Source organism: Octodon degus, unplaced genomic scaffold (genome assembly GCF_000260255.1).
Source record: "Octodon degus isolate 3935 unplaced genomic scaffold, OctDeg1.0 scaffold00021, whole genome shotgun sequence".
Taxonomy (NCBI): Eukaryota; Metazoa; Chordata; class Mammalia; order Rodentia; family Octodontidae; genus Octodon; species Octodon degus.
The window spans coordinates 19,382,563-19,404,324 of record NW_004524597.1 but is presented as its reverse complement, the minus strand read 5'-3'; the positions used below and the strand labels follow the sequence as shown (position 1 = coordinate 19,404,324).

The 21,762-nt window shown below is 45.5% G+C and overlaps 1 protein-coding gene across 4 annotated transcripts in view; it reads right to left on the bottom strand.

The window, feature by feature from the left end:
- Positions 1 to 21,762, bottom strand: part of Nf2 (neurofibromin 2) — a 106,327-nt gene that overhangs the window by 8,054 nt on the left and 76,511 nt on the right. The window contains exons 10-16 of one of the 4 annotated variants that reach the window (XM_004628055.2): positions 20,034 to 20,147; positions 17,457 to 17,579; positions 16,354 to 16,571; positions 14,329 to 14,434; positions 11,273 to 11,400; positions 8,739 to 8,904; positions 6,774 to 6,833 (exon numbers count right to left, since the gene is read on the bottom strand). In XM_004628055.2, coding sequence (XP_004628112.1) covers positions 6,798 to 6,833; positions 8,739 to 8,904; positions 11,273 to 11,400; positions 14,329 to 14,434; positions 16,354 to 16,571; positions 17,457 to 17,579; positions 20,034 to 20,147 — 891 coding nt within the window. In that variant the 3' untranslated portion in view covers positions 6,774 to 6,797. Of the gene's footprint in view, positions 1 to 6,504; positions 6,834 to 8,738; positions 8,905 to 11,272; positions 11,401 to 14,328; positions 14,435 to 16,353; positions 16,572 to 17,456; positions 17,580 to 20,033; positions 20,148 to 21,762 lie in introns of those variants that run through there. The other 3 variants (XM_004628053.3, XM_023711340.1, XM_004628052.2) reach the window with 3 other exon arrangements.

Here is a 21,762-nt window from a genome sequence, read left to right as displayed (position 1 = left end):
GCTCTCCTCTAAAAGTCCTTTTGGAGGGATTGTTTCCCAAAGTGATGGGAGGGTGACTAAATGTATTCCGGCACAGAGCCTGCAGCAGTAAGGCTGCTTGATTAAGAATGAATTACACTTTCATCAGTACAGAGAGAAAATTGATTCACAAGGCCGCATTGTGATAATCTTGTTCCTAAAGCAAAAGAGGGTGGAGGGGTAGGCAGGACAGAGAACCACTTCGGCTATCAGTGGCAAGAGAAAGGAAGCTCTACAATTAAGCTGAGAGAACAAAACTAATCAGAGCACCAGGATTCCTTCAACTAGTCTCTGGAGGCCCTGCCTCAATCCACTCATCCCAAGGGAAGAGAAAGATGGGGGGGAGGATAATTCATTATAAACAATAAGGTCCCCAGTGCTGAACCCATTTTAGATACTAACCTAATAACTCCTGGCGCTGAGACTCTGCTTGTCCCATAAAAATGCAGTGGAATTGAAATGCAAGCCCTAAAATCACATTATACTTCCTCTCTGCCACTACATATTGAAAACCAAGGAGTGGGGGAGGGAGGAGATGCAAAAGGACATGCAGATTCTCTGGAGCTCCAGGATCCCCAAGGAGGAAGCAGACTCTGGAGCAGAAAGGTGACAGCCAAATCCAGTAGCAGCAAATTCCAACATAATCTTTGGTTCGGAGTGTGATAAACATTTCCTCTTCCAAGTGAGCTGAGGAAGAAGGGTTAGTGAAGAGGGACTGCTGCTATAAAGTGGACAGATTAAGCTCCTCTGCAGTCTTACTAGTGACAGCTTGCACCCAAATGCCATCTGGTGATGTGCATGGAAGAGAGCTGTCCATGCACTTATCCCTAACCAGAGGTGGCATGAAAGGCCGCATCTATCCTAACGAACAAATCCAACTTGGTATCAGCTCTGGAGAGAAATCTGCTCAGGGGACCCTTTTGTGTATTAATCCTTTGGGGACCTGGAGCAGCAGGAAGATGCCTGGAAATGTCTGCCTATGTCTCCAGCCGCCCCTGTGATGCTGGCGGGGCCTTTCACTACTCTGTCCCTCTACCTGATAAATGGACTAATTGGCCTGATTCACCTCACTGGGCTGGTGGAAACTAAGTGGTGTCTATCGAACACTGATGAGAGCCTCAGGAAAGAGGTCCAGATATACTGATGTCATCTTAAATCGCCCATCTTGAAAGAGAAATCATGGCAGGTTCATAAGAACAAACCCCCGAGCCCGCAGAATGAGTCTGCATCCCAGCTCTTTCCTTCCACTGTTGCAGCAACAAATCAGATGCCCGTGGAGAGCAATGCTGAAACAGATCTTCAGAGCCCAGGGGCCAAATGGGATGTTTTACTGCATCAAATAAGACCCAATAATGGCTGCAGGCACTTCCAAAAAGTCATAAAACATCCTAGGCCAGAAAGGCAGGGTTTGTAGGCTTGACACCTCCCCAAGAACAGCTGCTTGACTGGGTAAAGTCTCCCCAGCAAAACCAGGATTGGGTCTGTCTTTCTGGAAATGAGGTCAGTAGACTCTTCTATCTCGAGAGCTGCCACCAACAAGGAAGCTGTAAGCACTCAACAGTTACAAGACACCCACAGACTGTGTGCATGTGGATGAAGAATGGCCTTCAGGAATGAGCCCATGCTGAACTTCCCAGGGAAGCACTCCTAAGACCAGCTGGGGACTCCCAACACTGTCAGCGGGCTTCCCCATGGGGCCTGAGAGTCGAGAAGAATCTGTGAGGTCACTGCAGTTTGTCCTGGGGGTTCTACGGGTGGCCCTGCTGCTCTCATTCCACTTCCCCTGCTTCTTTCTTCTCTGCTCTCTCAAATGGTGGGCTCCAGAGCTGAGGAGCGTGTGCCTGCCTTTTATGTCACGGCTAAAGATGTTCTATCAGGTGAGGCCTGGTTTCCAAAGCAAGCAGACCCTCTTAGCCCACTGGGTTTTAAGGTGGGCTGGACATATGAAGCCCACATTCAATACAAACTGTTTTAGCAGCTGCCTTTGAGGTTGACAATACACCAGAGGTCACCAGGGAGGCTTCAGGCGCTTGTTTTAATTGTGGGAGATGCCTTTCACGCATATTCAATCTCTTCCTGAGATTTATCACTTTGCTGGGTGTCTAAAGTGTTCTGCTTCACTTTGCCAGCCCTGCATCTCCAAGGGGACTCGGCAGAAATTGGAGATGACATTGGATTTTTATGTCTTCCCGACCTAGGAGAGGTGGTAGGGCATTCCATGAATGTGAAAGCTCTGCTATTCCCATTCCCTCACCAGTGGGAACCACGGCTGGACACAGTCCAAACCATCTACTAATGAAACAAGCTTTCTCGGTTCCACAACCCCCATGATTTCTCATCTGTCGATTTCTTTTGAAATCCTGTGCTCCCTCAGAGACCACAGGCACAAAATTGATGGCTTGTTTGCTGGCACTCAGACCAGCTCAGGATCCGAAGACTAAAATCAGTGTCTTAAAAGGGGATAGCAGCAAAACCTGGGAGTGGACAACGGACATACTCCTAGACCACACTTGCACCTTCAGGGTGTCGTAACATAGCTAAACCACACCGGGCTGCCACTTTCGTGGCTCATCAGCATGGTGGCTCTGATGGCAAAATGCTCAAACTCAGACCTCTGTGACGCCCACCCCTTCTGATGGCTGGACTTGCTCCCCTCCCTCAGAGGCTCCCATGCCAGGAACATGTGTCCTTCCCTCTGAGAATGAAACAAATCTAGGTTCCCCAGGGTGGCTTTTGATCACTAGTGCTGCTGATTCAGATGCAAACGTCAAACGAGTTACACTGATCATCAGTTGGGAAAAATGGAAATGTGGGGAGATAAATCAGCAAGAGAAGAAAATATACTCTTGCAAACCCAAGGAACCAGTGAAGCTTCTATCACCATCACATGGCAATTAATACAACTAATTGAACATGTTCACTACCAGCTCTGCACACACATGTGGTAGTGCACCCCATCATGCCTTCCTGATGCCTACTTTCCTCCCTTACCATGGGCTAGCAGGCAGATATTTCTTTTTTTTTTTTCTCTTTTGGTGGAAATGGGCATTGAACTCAGGCCCTAGCACTTGTCAGGGAAGCGCTTATTCTAGCGAGCCATCTTCCAGGCCCCAGATGTTTCTTTTTATATTGTTAAACCCCTACGGGGCTAGTATTTCACAGGCATTCCCTCATTTAACCTGGAGGGGGGGCTGTTTTTATTCACCCCCACATTTTTTTGCATGGTGTTGTGGATTGAATGCAGGGTTTCACACGTTAGCCAAGTGCTCTACCACTGAGCCACACACAGCTCTCGCTCTCCCCTCTTTCTCTTCTCTTTTTCCTTCTGTTTTATTTTTATTTTTATGTATTTGGTATAGGGCCTCACTACACAGTTTGGACTTATAGTGATGCTCCTGTTTTTAGCCTCCCCCGTGCTGGGATTACAAGTGTGCGCTACCATGCCTAGTCTCAAGGGCTAGCTCAGTGTGCCTAGGGGTGGGGCTGGTGCAGGATGTGGTGCCAGGGTGGGTCCCTGCGCTCGACTAAACAGGCACTTAGTCCTCTGAACTGTCTGGCCAGTCCTGTTTTGTCTTTAAAGGAAAGATCTTCAAAAGTTGTCCAGGTTGGCCTTAACTTGCAAGCTTCCTGCTTCAACCTCCCAAGTAGCTGGGACTACAGGTGCATGGTACTAGTTTATATTCGTTTTTCATAGGTGAGGACACTAACTCTTTTTTACTAACTCTTAAGAGAATAACAACTTTAGAGACAGGATGCAGCACCTCAGACAACCAGAGAGTTCCGCCTCTTGCCATTCCTAAGGGTTTGTGGTCACCCAAGGGATGCCCTTTGAATGAACTTCTTTTCCTTGAATTAACTTTGGCTTTCTGTAGTATCCATGAGAATTGCTCAGACCACATCAGACCCTAGTCCTCTAGGTGAAGCAGAGAGTACCGAAAGCAAGGAGGAATTCTTGTAGACTACATAGGAGTAGTTGGAGATCCATTCTTGAAGAATCTACGAACAAAAACCATTATAACAAAACAAAAACCAATGCAGGCAGTTTGCACTCTGATTAATGAGCAGGACACTGGAAAGTCTCCAGGTTACCATCAGCTCTCGTAGCTCTCAGCCCCAAACATTATAGATGGAGCTGTGCCCTCAACACGTAGCTAATAAACATCCACGCTTCTGAAGTTGAAACAGCACTTCTCCTTGGCTAGGTTCACATCGGCCCAGACTACAGCCGGCAGGACTTCAGAACCACCCCTACACAAGCAGGTGGCTCAGCGTCAGTCCTGGCCACAGGCACTGCTAAAATTTAGAAAATGAAACATCTGTCAAACTTCATGTACAGCAAATGCTAGCATTGTTTAATCTGCTGATACTGGGAGAACTCCTGTTGCATTAAAACCCAATTTCATGATTTTAGTAACCTTTGATGAATGAGCTTTTTTTTTTTTGAGGAACCAGGGATTGAACTCAGTCCCTTGCGCTTGCCAGGGAAGTGCTTATTCTACTGAGCCATCTCCCCAGCATGAGAATTCCTCATTAAATATAGTCTAGCAACTTGCTTTGAAAACAAGTTCACTGAAGTGAAGCCAGGCATACTGGCACACACCTGTAATCCTGGAACTTGAGAGGCTGAGGCAGGATGATTGTCACAAGTTTGAGGCTAGATTGTGATATATAACGAGTTCAAAGCTAGCCGGAACCAGATAGCAAGACCTATTTCAGACCACCCACCACCCTCAAAAGAAAGAAAAGACAGTGAATGAATGAATGAATGCCTCCATTAACAGTCATATGTTGCTTAATAATAGGGACACAGTACAAGAAATGTGTCACTGAAACCAGGTGTGGTGGTACATGCCTGTAATCCCAGCACTCTCAAGGCTAAGGTAGGAGGATCACTATAAGTTCAAGGCCAGCCACCATTATATAGTGAGACCTTGTCTCAAAAAAAAAAAAAAAAAAGTGTCGTAAGGTAGGTTTGTTGTTCAATAAATATCACAGAGTGTGCTTACACAATAAGGCAGTGCTCTTATTGGGTAATGCAATTTTCTAGGCCCACCACTGTACACTCAGTTTACCATGGACCAAATGTTCTTACAGGGCCCATTGCTGTATATCCCAGGAGCTGCACCAACGTGACTGAAAAGTGAAACTTCATTTCTCTGTAGTAACAATTCAATGAGAACTGACATTCAAAATTAGGACCTTGAAGGTGTTAAACATCCTGAATCACTATAAAGACAAAGAAAGAGGAAACACAATCAGGTTTTAATGTAGAGACCTATGCAGGGAACAAATAATAGCATAGGCTGAAACAAAACAGGTTTTCAGCTCGCCATGGTATTAACCACAAAGTCCAGAAAACCACGGTGGACCCATGGACATGGCACCACCACTTTGGGGAAGACCTACTGGCCTGACCATTCTCAAGGTCCTAACTGCCTTGCTCAGAGTTCCAAGTGCTCAGTGTTAGGGTATCAATATGAAGGTGGCACGAGAAATGAAGAAACAGGAGTCCATTAACCACAGGGCTTAAAGCACACCCCATTTGGGGTTCACGCCATGGATTCTTAGAATCACTAACAGCTCTGACCTATCTTATTAAAGATTTATCTGGAACTTTAATAGCTAACTTTTCATGCTGGGCTAATGATCATAAATGCAGCCTATTCTAATCAGGTATACTAGCATATGCCTATAATCCCAGCACTTGAAAGGATGAGGCAGGAGGATCACAAGTTTGAGGTCAGGCTAAGCATCATAATGAGTTCAAGGGCAGCCTGCACTATAAAGGGAGACCCTGTCTGAAAAAAACCCAAAATGAATAAAAATAATAGATACAATCTATCTTATGTCATATCTCATTTTTGGTAGAAAGCTTCCAATGAGCTTACTCTCCTTGACTTCAGCGAGGACTTGGAAGAATGCATTCCACACCCCTGTCAGATGGTGCTCGGCTCATTGGCAGAGGTATGACTAGGGATTAGGCAAGAAGCAGAGGTGGAATGTTGTTTTATTAATGGGAAGAATAAATTCTCTCCAGGGTCCAGGCATGTTGGAACAATATGCAGCCACGGTTCAATTAATCACTCAACAATCACTGAATATTCATCTCCCTGGTGCCCAGGACAGGACTGTTTCAGAGTGGAATCACCCTGCTCACAACCACTCCACACTGAGCCAAAGCCCAGAAAGCCTTTAAGGAGCCATGGAATAGATGATAAACCTTGGCTCTCTCCAACGAGAGCCTGTGCTCTGTGTTTGCTGTAGAAAACAAAAGGAGTGTTGCACAGAATGGGAAAGCTCCCAGGGAAAATGAATATGCCTGGCAGCTCCTCCCTTCTGTGCTCAGAAGCTGACAGGTGTGACCACAGATCTGCAGAGCTCACCAGGTGTGGATCTTGAGTGAGAGACACCAGTCTTAGAAGCACCCAAATTGGCCCCATTTCCATGCTAAGGTTATTTATCTAAGGAGTACACCACCAAAACAGAGGACCTTTAGACACACCTGACTGGACAATAAGCCATGACCTTTCCCAGCCCAACAATAACACAAGATGGGAAGGACAACCAGTCCTGCAGGCTGTGACATGCTTTTTGGCATGAGGCAGCCTTCTGGGCCTTGAAGGCTGGCCTGGCCCCGCAGGATGGACGCCTGCGCTTGGTCAAAGCATGCTGCAGCGTGCCCGGAGACAGAGACAGGCAAGCTCATGCACGGGTTAGTATCACAGAGGGCAGGACCATCACCACAGACAGAGTACCTGGGAATAACCTACTTTGAGGACTCAAATGCAGATAGGTCTTCTGCCTTGGGCTTGAGGCTAAACCAGCAAAATAAAATGAAGAAAAACAAAAACACACCCTGTGATATCAACAATGTCACATGTGCCATTTGCAAAATGCTCAGATAGGTCTGAAATTATAAGTGACTTGTTTGCTTTTATGACTTGAAATTATGTCTCCAGTTTTCAGCAAGAGGCTCCTGTGGCTCAGGGCCCAACTCACCACCAGAGTAGCAGTGGCAAAGAGAAGGCTGCTCCTGCTGCCCAGGTATTAAAGGGCAGGGATAGGGGGCTTGAAACATCTTCCTCAAGAGCTGAGCAGCTGACTGGCCCAGTCATCCCTCTGTTTAATGATAGAGGCCTCCCTTTAACTCCCCTTTTGCTAACTAGTAACTTTGTTATGGAAGAGAAATCCAGGAAATGCCAGAAGCCAGAGGTTAAGAAGAACACAGAATATGGGAATGCTTTTCCTTCTAAGTTACACTATTAAAGGAATTCTCCCTCCACTGCCAATTGTAACTTGAGACAAGAGAAAAAAGTGGGGGGGCCCTACTGTACCCATCAGTAATGGGCAATGAGGCACAGATTTCTTGGGGTTTCTGGTCACAGTTTAGCCACTGAAAAGAGATAGTCCTTAAACTAGGAGACCATTTAAAAACTAAGGTAAAGGGTAAAAACTGAACCATATAAATAGTTATCTAAATTTAATCTAAGTAACATCTCTTTGTGATACCAGGGATCAAACTCAGGACCTTGTGTTTGCCAGGCAGACGCTTATGCTGCTGAACTATCTCTCCAGTCTCTAAATAACATCTCTTTCACAGGCATAATCTGATCCCTGGCTATAAGCTGAAAGCATAGCCTTGGTTGGACAGAAAGGACCTTTCTACTTTCCCCAAATAAGATACTTATACTTTTGGGCTAATAGTGGATGTGGAATTTAACTCTAACTGCAGTCTCTGAAATGCCAACAGCTTTAAATATCAGGAGGGAAAGGTAGGATACCATGAGCCTCATAAGTGAAGACCCAACTTTTAAAAACATTAAGGCTCCCCTAGATATTTTCTTTGAAGTATGAAAAAAGCTTGAAATTTAAAATATGGCTTCTCAATCAAGAACAAGATTGTACAGTCCATGACACTTAACACAAAAAGAAGCTGGGTGTAATGGCACACACTTAGAATCCAGCCACTGGTGGTGATGGTGGTGGGGCTACTGAAGCAAGAGGCTTCCAAGTTCAGACCAGCCTAGATAACTTTCTTAAAATAAAATTTAAAAAATAGGAACTAGGCATGGTGGCACACACCTATAATCCTAACACTCAGGAAACTGAGGCAAGAGGATCATGAACTCAAGGTCAACCTGGGCTACATGGAAACTAAGAGCCAGTGCGGCTAGATAGTGAGACCTTGTCACAATTCATTAATTAATTAAAAAAAAAAAAAGACTGGGGATGTAGCCTAGCAGGTGTGAGATCTTAGGTTCAATCCCCATTTCTAGGGAAAAAAAAGAAAGAAAGAAAAAGAAAGAAAGAAGAAACAAACAAAAGTAAAACAACCACAAGAAGACTGGAGGGGACTCCATTATGGGCAGCCTCGTCTTCATTATGCTTTCACATTATGCAAGGCAGCTCCCTTAGGCATAACTCCCTTTGGCTTAAATGTAGAACTGCTTTAATGCTCAATGATGGATCAAAAACTGTGCTCTAGCAGGGGTTCATCTCATCAGAGCTTTTAATACAAGCTCCACCTCCATCAAGCCAATGGGCTCATGGTCACTGGCAGATTAAATTTCCTTTCTGGCAGGAGGTAAAAAATTTCCCCAGCTAAGTACATGTAAAAAATGACAACAGTCTAATGATTCAGCTTCTGAGGAAACCAGATGCCAACCTCACATTTCATTAATGAATGTCCTGATCAGCAAAAGCCAAGACACTCAGAGTACCTTTTTAATCGTATTGTGCTTGCTGCTGGTGCCACCCCTGTCCGAGTTCTCGTTGTGCAGAATGTCCAAAGCTGTCTCCCGCTCTTTCAGTTTCAAGGCCTCAATTTCAGTCTTCAGCTCGTTGAGCTGCTCCTGCAGATGCTTGCTCTTCTCCATGTATTCCACTCTATGCAAGAGGACATTGCATCAAGGGGCAGGCAAGCACTGAGGCATGGTCGAGGTGCTCTGTGACCCACGTGTGCTCAGTGTTGGAGCCAGTGCCTGGGCCACTCATAGCCTGTGGGAGCTTAGGAGTCTCTTTTCTCACTGGTAAAATTAGGATAATGATTCCAGGACTGTGGTGAGGACTAAAGTATAGGAAATCCCTCTGTAAAATCCCAGAGTACTCAGCAAATACCACTTGTCACAGGTAACTTTTAGTTCTGTACAAAATGGCACATGGAATAAGCCTTCTGGCACCCAAAATACTGTCCTTGTCTTGACTGTCCTTGGAGCAGTAATGATCTCTTCTGACAGGTCATATCATACTCCCACTTGTACTCAAACCTCAACTCTTACAGATGACAGAAGCTCACTCACGAGGAAGTGGAGTGTGTTCCTGTAGGTACACACACTGAGCAACAACTATCATGGTGACAATCTGGAATCTACTTGTAAAGTGTCTGACTAAATGGGGCATGGCCAGAAAATAATTCAACACAAATATAAAGGAAGCTTTTGAAGGCATTAACATGGCCAGGCTATAGGTTCTGACAACATGAGCAAGAGAAATAAGTAAGTGCTATGAGCTGAATGTTTATCTCTCTCCGGAGTCATATCACCAATGTGAGGGCGTCCAGAGATGAAGATGATTAGACCATAAAGACTCAAGGATCTCACGATGAGATCTTTGTCCTTAGGAAACAGATCCTGGAAAGTCCCCTCAACCACGTGATAATAATGCAAGAAGGCACTGTACTGTCTATGAACCAGGATGAGGGCTTTCACCAGACTGAGTTTGACAGTGCTTTGACCTTGGATTTCTAAAATCCAAAACCATGAGAAATAAGTATCTGTTGCTTATAAGCCACTTAGCCACTCGTATTTTGTTATAGTACTCTGAACACACTAAAACAATATGAAAATGTAAACTACAACAAAGCAGGGCACAGAACTGATTGTAGCCTCACAGTGATCACAACCACAGACATATCTAGATGAAGGAACTTAGCAGATACTACCACCAGCAGCTTAGGCTACCACTTCTTATGTATACCTCAGTATGGGAGCCTGAAGAAAAATACGGCCTGTCTTACAGTGGCCAAGGCTGGACTCCATGGAGGCACTTTCTTAGAAGGTTATCCTGAGGAAACCACCCAGGGAGAGGTTTTAACCTCTGGTCTGCTCTTTGTCAGTGGTGTGATGTTGGGTGAGCTCATTAAACTAAGTCTGTGTTCTCATTTATAAAACAGAAATACTAAAGCTAGGCATGGCAGGACTTGCTTATGATTCAAAGACTAGAAGACTGAGGTAGAAGGATCCCAAATTTGAGCCCAACCTGGGCAACTTAGTGCCTTAGGGAGACCCTGTCTCAATATTGAAAAAAATAAAAGAGACTGATGTAGCTCAGTATAAAGCCCCTTGGTTCAAGCTCTAGTACAGTACGTGGGCGAAAAAAAGGAAAACTAAAACTTACCTTTGATGTAATATTTGTTAATAGGAATTACATGAGACAAAAACTAAAACACTCTAACATAGAAAAACAGTCTGTGGTAGCTGGTGTGATTATTTTCTGCCAACCGTTTGGCACCATTAATCTGTTTACCTCTGGTTCTGGGGATGGGGGCCCTTGATTAGCCTTCCCCTGTAGCAGGACTCTCATCATCTCTGGTTACACTTCTCCTGACCTTAATGGCAACCCAGGCCAAGCAGGGGCTCTGCCGAGGGCTGTCTGACACAGTGTACACCTCACCTGGCCACTAGCTTTCTTCATCCTCAAGCCCCTGTTTTTTTCTGTCTCACCTTTGTTCTAGACACAGGAAGTACTACTGACCCTAGCTTTTACGGAACATCACTAGGAAACTGTGGCTTAGTAGCTGGCACCAACAGTGTGACTGCCTGGAAGTCCCCTGACAACCTAGTTCCATTCTTCAGAGTTTTGGGTCACTATAAACTCCAGGCCACCAATTAAATGTCACTTTTCATCCTAGCATACTGACTGCTAAGCTCTTACCTTTAGGTTTTTTTTTTTTTTTGGTACTGAAAATCAAACTCAGTAATCAAACTCAGCACTATGCAACTGAGCTACATCCTTGGTCCTCTTTAATTTTTTTTTTTTTTTATTTTTGGTACCAGGAATTGAACTTAGGACATTGTGCTTGCTAGGCACTATCTTTAATTTCAAAATAGGAAACTTGTCCTTCAGTGGGAGATAACTGAGCGAACCTCTGCAGGAGTTAGCAACAGGCCTCTGTCATGACCCTCTGTGTCCCCAGGCTCAGAGTCATTCACTCATGTTCCCAGCTGCCCCAAGCAGGCCAGAGAGGACAACATACTTTTCTTTCTCTATTTCCATGGAAAGTCGCTTCATGTCTGTATCCTTGAAGTCAAAAGACAGGCTGTCCCCAGTGAGGTTGAAGCTTGGTATGTCGGGAGGCATTGGTGCTGGGATTGGGTTCACAGGCTATCAGTGAGAAAGCTCAGAATTAGGAGATTTGAGTTTTATAACATGCCCTCCACATTCAATGCTGCCCAGATAAACAGCCCCCAAAAAGGGAACACTAAAACTTACCTTTGATGTCAGTGTAATATTTATTAGTTAGTAGAAATTAAATGAGACAAAAGCTTAAAAACCCTAAAATACAGATTCCCAGTCTGTAGTAGATGTGATTAAACCAAAATCCAGTCAATTTATTTGTTTTCTTATAAATTTAACTTTTCTAATAGTCAAATCAACCCCACTCACTTTTTCATTTAGCAAATTCCTATTTCCTGCAGTAGGAGCTAGGAATGGGGAGACAAGACAGGGTCTCTGGTTCTAGGCATTTGAAGGTCTTGCCCAGGAAACAGAGGTACTCATTTAAAACAGGCAAACACTAGAGCCAAGGAGCAAAGAGGCCAAGAGGGCTGAGAGGACACTCCAGAAGAGATGCTGATTCGGCTACAATCAGAAAACATGCCAGAAGGAAAAGGGTGCCAGGTAAGAAGCTACAGCCAGAGTGCTGGCCGTCCGCAGCCTCTGTATGGGTAGCTGGGTAGGGGACTGGTTCTGGACCAGCAAGGTTCCATCAGGTTCCACGCCAAGGGGCCAGAATTCAGAAGACAGGGTCCAGCATGAAGTACCGAGAATGAAGCACAGCATGAAGTCACTAGATTTTTTCTGGGACTTTCTCATCCCAGAAAAAGGTGTCATCTAAAGTATGGCATTGGGGCTGGGGAAATGGCTCAGTGGAATAAGCGCTTGCCTGGCAAGTGCAAGGGCCTGAGTTCAATTCCTGGTTCCGCAAAATAAATAAATAAATAAATAAACAAACAAATAAATAAAAATAAAGTATGGCATTAATCTGCCTCCCCAGTTTCTTCTATTACTTGCCCTACTAAGGCATAAGTGCTATTTAGTATTCCTTGAGTTGTGGTGCTTTCCCATCTCTTAAGCTCCACCCTTCTTGCAAGACCCTTCTCAAACCCTTTGCTCTCACTGCAGCCTTTCCAGGTCCCTTGTAGGTGGAAGGCCACTCTTTCTTCACAGCCCCTAAAACTCTGTTCATAGCTCTGTACTGGATCTTTTCCATAACTCTACACAGTAAAGGCCCTTCTGGCTCTATCTTCTTTCTGCTGTATCCAAACTTTCTGATCCTCGGATCCCTTACTGAGTTTTAAGGCGGGGTCTCGGAAGGGGTGGGAGCCTCAGAACTTTCATATGAGCCAATGAAAGCAGGATGTCTGGAGGCTGTCAGAGTGGTGCTGAGTAGGGGATTCTGGAGTCCTATGAATTTTTTTTTCTGATCAAGGGCTGAGTACATGGGTATGTGTTGTCCGTGAAAATTCAGCAAGCTACACAGTTATAATCTGGGCACTTTTCCGTATTATGTTACACTTCATAAAAAATTCCAAAAAGGATGAGTATTGGCTGCTGCACCACTGATTGAGAGCAGATTGGTATAACAACGTCTTTTAAGGGAACCAAAATAGAGCATCTGACCCTACGGCTCCATTTATGACAATTTCCTCTACCAATTAGCACAATGTATATGCAAGGATTTGCATTCAGGGATGTTCAGTGTGGTTGTGTTCAAAACTGTAGAAAAAAGAAAGCAGGACCAGATGTGATTAAAATGGTATGGATGATCTCCTTCAGGATTTGTTGCCAAGAAGAACAAAGTTAGAGCAGTGTATAAAGTTTGCTTCAGTGTAAGTTTCATTTATTTATCTATTTATTTATTTTATGTATTTGGTAAAGGATTTCACAATGCAGCTCACAGTAGTGATCCTTCTGTTTTTAGCCTCCCCAGCGCTCGGATTATAGGCATGCACCACCACGCGTGGACTTGGTGGCTGGCTCAGTATGCCTGGGGGTGGGGCCGGCACAGCATGAGGTACTAGGGATCAAACCCCGGTCCCTGCACTTGCCTAAGCAGGTGCATAGTCTGCTGAGCTATCTTGATGGCCCCCTGTATAAGTTTTAAACATGCACACATGTCTCAAACATACAATCTAGACTCCATTCCCAGTTCTCATCTGTCTGCGACTACCTGAGAGACCCCAAGCAAGGACATCAGCCCAACCAAGCCACCATGCTGAGAGGTAATAATAAATGGTTGTCGGGAGCCACTTGACTTGGGGTGCTGTTACCCAGTAACTGATGACCATGATACACGGCATAGCAAAGTTGGTATTTCTCCAACCCACATCCTAGGTAGCTTATGCCTCCTGTGTTCCGTGTGAATATGCCATGTGTGCAGAAGTGAGTGTGTTCCTGGGCCGTGTATGTGAATGTACAGTGTCTGTCTGGGCCGCGTGTATGAATGGCCACATGTCTGTGCTGCAGGGTGCACCTGTGCCCTCGCCTAGAACACCCTGTCATCTCTTTCCTGCTTCACCAGTCCCTGCTTCCTCTTCAACTCGGCTTTTCCTAACCCCCAGGCTGGGCTGTGTTCTAGGCACCTGTGCACACCTGCCTGAATATAAACTTTCAACTGTGTGGTATTAAGTGGACCAAACATTTGCAGAGTGGAATGGAAAGGAGGCAGTTCCTGTTTATTTTGAAATCCCATTTATCATAATTCTGTCTACCTGTCCCAAAACTGAGGTTGAAATCTAGTTCTTCTACAGAAATAATTCACCTTGAGGTAGACAAGTCAATCCCTTCCCAGAACTATAATTATGGTAGACAGTAGAAGTATCTGATACTACTTCTACTGATAGTAGATTATATTCACCTAAGTATTAGGGAACTAGAGAGCGAATTCTTTTGAGGATAATTTAAGACCATACTACTTAGTATAAGAAAAATATTTGGGAGCTAGAAAAGGCCTTGTTGCAAGGACTGGGAGCAACAGGAAATTACCAGGTCTAAAGTAACAGTAGGCTGGCAGCCCCTGCCCAGGCTCACCGGGTATGTGGGCTTGGTGGCAATTTCCAGGAGCTTCTGCTTGGCTCTTCGCTCTGCCTCACGGGCTTCCTGCAGGTCCTGCTTCAGCTGATCTGCCTCCTTGGCCCTGTAAAAAAAGGAGCTGTCAGTTTCACAAAAGATGGGTAAAGAGAGTCAATTCCCATTCCCACCCCATCCCAAGAGAGGAGGGAGCTGGGTTTACCTCAAGGATGTCTTCTGACAAGTCAGACAAGGACAGTAGGGGCAGGGCCATTTATAGGAAGCCAGAACTGCCCAAAGCAAGAGTAATATTCCTAGGTATTATTTCATTTCAACTGGTAAATCTAGACTGGAAAACAAGGGACATTGGTGGAACAGGGCCAAACAAGAAACTGTGCAAGCTTTAGTGCACAGTGCTACACACCTATAGTCCCATCTCCTCAGAAGGCTAAGGCAGGAGGATCATTTGACTCTCAAAATTTGGGACCAGCCTGAGTTACATGCCAAGATGCTATTTCTTTTTCTCTGCTTTTCTTTTTTCTTTTCTTTTCTTTCTTTCTTTTTTTTTTTTTTTTTGCGTGTGTATGTGTATTTTAGGGAAGGGTCTACAGGGTATTCAGGGTCTCACTACTAGATTGGACTCATAAGGATCCGCCTGTTTACAGCCTCCCAAGAGCTGGGATTGCAGGTGCACTCCACCACGCCCAGTCTCAATCACCATCTCAGAGTACCCCGAGGATGGGGTCAGCACAGCAGGCCCAGAAATCGAACCCTAGGCCCCTGCGCCTACTTGCAGGCACTTTAATCTACTGAGCTATTTGTCAAGATGCTGTTTCAAAAACAACAAAGTCTCTGCAAAAGCTGACGGTGCTGGGAGAGAGATAATGCTCTCATTTGTTTCTGGATAAAAGTAAGCTGGGCAAAGCAAAGTGCTGGTGGTCAACATTCTTACGTTGGACTGCAAAGGCCAGAACATAAAAGGTACTGTTCTTGGGTAGAAAGACAAACCTGATCATTGAACACAAATGAGACCCTTGCTAGGGGACACCTAGCCCAACATCCATCCCATGCAGAGGATGTGTCCAACACAGAGAAAGGGGCTGGGCAGGACAGGCATCAAGAAAACTATATTCTCAGAATGACAAGCAAAGAATGGTGAGGAAACTACAGTGAATCACCTTAGTTGCTAGAAGCCCAATTCAAATGTTCTAAATCAATAGAACCAGATGCTGTGGGGAATGTCCCAGTGTTTATCTGAAGGCTGCAGGACTAGAACAACCCAGAGCCTAGAATAGTCTCTGAAAAGTACAGACAACACTTCCGTACTTCAACCTGGTCATGAGCTAGGGTATCCTAGTCAGAAAGAGGACTGCAGCTTTCTTTCCTCATCTGCCAAGAAGGCTACAGGCGGGCTGGGGAGATGGCTCAGTAGAATAAGTGTTTCCCTGGCAAGCGCAAGGGCCTGAGTTCAAACCCTGGTTCCGCAAAAAAAAAAAAATAAAATAAAGTATTTGGGGCTGGTGAGATGGCTCAGTGGTCTAAAGCACCTACTTACAACAAGCTAAGCAAAAGCACAGCGACTGTGGTTCGATCCCCAGCACCACATGCCAGCCAGCCCCGCCCCCTGGTGGGCTGAGCTGGCCACACACACACACACACACTAAATAAATAAATTAATTAAAAAAAAAAAAGAAGGCTACAGGCTCCTAATTTTCCTTATACATAAATAATTGCTGTTTTCTCACATCTCTCCTAAATAAAAAAGGAAAAGAAGTGCATTTTTTTAAAATGCAAAAGACCTCTTTGTATCTCCTTAGCTAAAAGAAATCTGTGGACACACTTAGTAGCTTTTCTGTGAATCTGGCTATGGGAGAGATGTGGTCTTAGCACAGAAGCCAGAGAACTCTTCTTTCAACAGTTCCGGTCACAAGGGCCTGGAAGGGAAGGAGCCTTCCCACCCAGAAGATGGGGAGCAGTTTGAGGACGCCTGTGTTCAGCTGTGCTTCAGAACAGGGTAGGCTTCCCATGTCCAAAGCACCCCCTCACCTTCTCTCCGACTCCTCAGCCATCTTCAGTGCCAACACCTCAGCTTCCAATACCTTCTGCTCCATCAGGCGCTTTTCCTCCTCTGTCCGAATGGCTGTGGCCTTAATGCGCTGCATCTCCTGCTCAGCCTCTGCAGCCTTCTGCGCCAGGAGCTTGGCCTCCTCCTCGGTGATCTGGGCCTTTTCTGCCAACAGGTCGGCCGTCTCCTCTGACCGCATCTGGAGGGAAGCATGCTCTTAACAGTGCCCATCTCCCACCCACATCTGGACTCAGACAAGCAGGTAAGCAAGCAGTGGCCTCAGACTCCTTGGCCTTGTCACTGAATATCGTTTCAGGGAACCTCTGGCAACAGATAACGAGTCACATCCCCCAACTATTCACAAGAATCCTTGAGGCTCTATCCATGGGGACTACGAAAGAACACTCTTTGGGTACTCACTTTAACTGAGGCTTGTTTTCTGAGGCAGAAAACAACATAAACTCTGCCTGCTCTTTAAATCAATGGTTCAAAACCAGAGGAGGGTTTGTCACCCCTGGAGACCTGTGGGAATGGCTGGCAACATTGTGAATGTCACAGACGGTGAGGTGATGCTACCAGCAGCTAGCAGGCAGAGGCCAGGGACACTGCAAACCATCCTTCAATGCAGAGCAAAGCCCCCAGATGATCAGCCCCAGATATTAGCAGTATTGACACTGAGAAGCAGTTTTAAAGGCAACCACAAAGTCAAAGCGGAGTTTTGCTGTACATGCATCCAACCTAAATCTGCTTTTGTCAGCACAGATGTTTTGTGGTGCTGGGAATCAAACCTGGGGCCTCACATGTAGAAAGCAAGCACTCTATCACTGAGTTACATCCCTTACTCCAGCAATGACAGGTTTTGTGCATGGTACTGGGGATTGAAGCAGGAAGGTTCTACCACTGAGCTACATTCCCAACTACTTTTTTATTTGAGACAGGGTGTCACCAAGTTGCCCAGGCTGGCCTTGAACTCACGATCTACCTGCCTTAGCCTCCAACTGAAATAAAGCATATCTAAGCAAATGTTGCTCATTCACAGAAGTCCCCACATAACATTCTGGGACCCTAACTCCCCAGAAATCACCAGTGCTTCATTGGCCATTGTTGCCTCTTCCTTCATCTGCAGCAGCCTCCTCTCCAATTCATCTCGCGAGCGCTCAGCCTCCTCCCGCATCTGCTTCTCTCGGGCGAGGCGTTGCCGTTCCATCTGTGGGTGACCAGAAACAGGCACTGACTCATGGTCCTCCTAAGACCCCCCCAACCAGTCTGCTGAGCCTCTTCTTAGGGGGTTTTCTCTTCCTTTTACTTTTGGCAGCCTGGGTCATTCTTGTTGCCCTGACCCTTTGTCCTTCTAACCCAGTCTCAGAATGGGAAGCTGTGCTCCTTGGGAAAAATTCAAGCAGTGAATAAAGGAATGAAGAACAAAACACCAAGTTCAGCATCCACCTGGACAGAAAGGAACGTTTCCACATGAGGTGTACAGCAACAGTGACCTTGTGATACCCCTTGCGGTTGGGAAACCTCACACAGCTATGCCCTGTGGCTGACAGATCACAACACAGGTTCCTCCTCCCTGAGAGGCAGCACACAGGAAGCTCTCATCTGGTCAGATGAGCTGCCTCATCATTTCTAATCTGCACAGACCCTTCACACATCTCTGATCTCATCCCCAACAGCTCCACTCCTGCTTCTACCCAATGGAAAAGATGGAACTGTGTGTGATGCATCAATGGCTTCCACACAGTTTTTCACGGGGCGGGGGGGGGGGAGTGCAGCAGCCACAGCACAGCCTCACAGGGCCCCACACAGAGGCAACTCCGGAGTCAGACAGGGAACACAGCCCCCATCCTTAAGGCAACAGTACAGAGCCGTGCCGCCATGTCCCTGCTGTCTCCCCTGCCTTATGGATAACTGTGTTAATTGGGCCACCTGCCAGGCTTAATAAGGGGAACACGCCTAGGACAGCGCTATTCCCTGTGATCACAGGGTACTAACAGAGTTCAGAAGGCAGAGGCCACAAGTGACCACTGCATATTTTCTGCCTTGAGTAATGAAAGCACATTTAATTACTTCTTTTTTGTTTTAATCTTCTCCCAAACTCTAGTAGATTTCTAAGACTGCTGCTTTTTCTAAATATGAAGTCAAAACAAAAAAGAAAAGCACCAGAACATTAAAGAACAATGCACAGACAAGCAATAAAATACTATAAAAATTTCTGCTTTTCCTCTTGCAGGTCAATGAAAAGCTTGGACAATTTGTCTCCTAATTTCCATTACATTATTTCCATTTCTATTATTCACCTCTTGAAAAAAAAAGCCCCAGGCAGCCCTCTTCAGTTCCCATATACTTTCTGAGATCTCACCCCAATAACAAAGAGTTTTTTTATCTGCAAAGCAGTTTATCGTTTACAACAAGAATGACCCAGGCTTCAGGCATTATAGGTCTTTTACCTGAGACAAAGAGGTAGCATTAGTGCCACTTGATAGATGAGAAAACTGAATCCCAAATTTAAGTGTCAGATGTAACTCCAAGGTCACTGTGCTACTGGGCCATGAAGGCCCTGACCTCTAGCTGCTCACATACCATGGATGTGCCACTTGCCTTCTAGGCAGTTGAATACAGGCTAGGCGGTGTTCAGCTATTCTTGCCAAGTCCCAGAGGCCTGCATGCTACTTGACAATTTCAGATCTCTCAGTTCTAAGCTTTGTTCTACTGAGAAAGATGTCAAAGGGAGCTCTTCTTGAAGTTGCCACTATGACCCCACACTGGCTCCCTAGCATTTTTTTTTCCCCTAGCATTTTTGTTTCCAATAAAACCAATCCCATCATCCCAAAGCACCCCAAAGAGCATATCAATGGTCCACTATCCCAGAAAGCAGAGATGGAGAGCTGAGGACTGACTAGATCAAACTAGGCATTTCATTCTAAATCCCAAGGCTGGAGGTCGGCCTCTCTGGGTTCCAAATCAGACAACAGCACTCAAACTAATTATTATACCTCTGAGCTTGCCAGTCTTGAGGGCAGCCGACCGCAGCTACTGTTACTCTATCTAGCAGTTCACCTCAAAACACAATTGATATTCTCAGCAGTGAGGTCCATATTAGGTGTGTGGGTTTTGGGAGTAAAGCAAGTCTATAAGCAGAAAGCAATGATGCAGCTCTTCCAGCCTGCTGATAGGTGCCCCTGGCACCTCCCACAGTAGGTGGTGCGTGCCCAGCCTGACCCGCAGTGAGACATGTGGCCTGAGTCTAATTAGTATTCCAGCAGCGAGCACTGAAATGCCGCCATCTATTCCATCACCGTCTAATTAGAAAAGGAGAAGGCTGGGTAAAGGAAGTATGCAAAAAGGAAGATAGCTAAGTGTATGGAGAGAAGAGGGTACACTTGGTTACCACATCCCAAATCTATGTTAATCACACTTAACTTAATGTAATTATACCAATGACGAGATGTTTCTTTTAGATATGCTATTAGAATTTATTGCTCATTTTTGCAGCTAACATCCCACCAGCTGTGTATCAGCTAGGGAAGATCCAACAGGATAAAATAAGAGCAAGATGATCATGGCGAAATGACTTCTACTGGCCCACACCCCTCCCTTCCTTCCTAGGCCACGACTGACCAAGCAGGGACATCAGCAGTTAAAACAGGGTGTTGCTTACCTGCTTTCTAGCCTTCTCCTCCCTGGCCTGCGTTTTCATCTGCTGAACTTCCAAAGAATCAGCTTTCCTCCTCCTCATAAACAGGTCATGGTTCCCAATACAAAGTTGGAGAATCTGTGGTGACAGAAGCAGGAGAAATATCAAACTCACAGATATATTTTGCTGCCTCCAGTCCAACCCATGCTATAGCATCGTGGGCTCTTGTGGGTAGCAGGAAAGCTAAGGAACAAATGGGAGTAAAATACCAAAGCCCTACTGACAGGCTCTCGTGCTCCAAGCTCTGGAGACGTGCAAAACAGAGATAAGCTGGGAAGTAAAAATTCACTTGTAAAGACAGGAACAGAAGACATTTTATCAGGTTTTCCAGATGCATCATTCTCGCCTAAGTCAAGAAGTAGCTCTGTAGTTCAGGGAGGACAGGAAGGCTCATTAGTAACCTGGGCTAGGAAAAAAAAAGAGATCTCTCTCTTATGCCATATACAGAAATAGATTCCAAAATTAAATACAAAGATGAAGCCCTTGAAACTCTTATTAGAGAATATAGAAGAGTATATCAATGGTATATATCAATGGTTCCAAATCAGACAGTCAGTCTGATCTAGTCAGTCCTCAGCTCTCCATCTCTGCTTTCTGGGATAGTGGATCATTGATATACTCTTTATAATCATAGGGAAAAGACAGATACCAAGACACAAAAAGCACAAATGGTTAAAAAAAAAAAAAAGATTTTTACATTTGGTCACATTAAAAGTTTAAAAATGTGTTTATCATGACATTATGAAAGGAAAAATAAATTATACACTGGGGACAGACACAATCAATGAAGAAAAAAAAAAGTAAAAACCCAAAAAGATAATGACCAGAACACAGGAAATAAGGATCTCACAGACAGGAAATAAGACTGGCCAATAATTATACATAAAGATGTTCAGATTGCCAGATCTAATTGCTCAGGCTTTTTAAATTTTTTAAATTTTATATAGAGTCTCACTATACAGTTCAGACTCTAATGATCCTCCTGTCTCAGCCTCTCCAGTGCTGAGATTACAGGTGTGTGCCACCACATGTGGTTCTGGGGCCAGCACAGCATATGGTACTGGGAATCAAACTCGGGACCTTGCGCTTACCAGGCAGACACTTATACTGCCACCAAGCTATCTCCCCATCCCCAGGTCACACTTTTAATCCTAGTTATTTGGGAGGCTGAGGCATGAGGACCATAAGTTCAAAGCTACAGTGGGTAACTTTGCACAGTCTCAAGATTTACCAAAGGTGGGAGAGCTTCCAGCTACCCTGCGCCGGCGGGATCTACCAGTCCCAGCCCAAGTGCAGCATGAGTGAGACCCTCTTTCACCCCCTTGGGATCTCCCCACCACTCCGTAGTACCCCCCAGCCCCTCCCACCAAGTAGGAATTTCTGTCACGTTCCAGGAACCCCCAGATCCAGTCCTAGCCCAGGCCCAGTGAGTGTGTGGGAGAGCTGCCTCTCCCCCCCTACTCCACCTTGTCCCCTCCAGACGCAGCTCAGGCCTGGCATACAGGCCTGGGGTAAAACCCTTCAGCTGCAATCCCTGCAGAGAGTGTAGGGGACAGAACCACCCAGCTAGTCCAGGAGCAGAACATCTTGCCAGAGGGGTACAACAGGTTCACCCCCAAGGGCAGCAGCAGGAAGGAGCTGAGCACAGCAGCCAGACCCAAGCCAGGCACAACTGGATAAATCCCAACTTTGT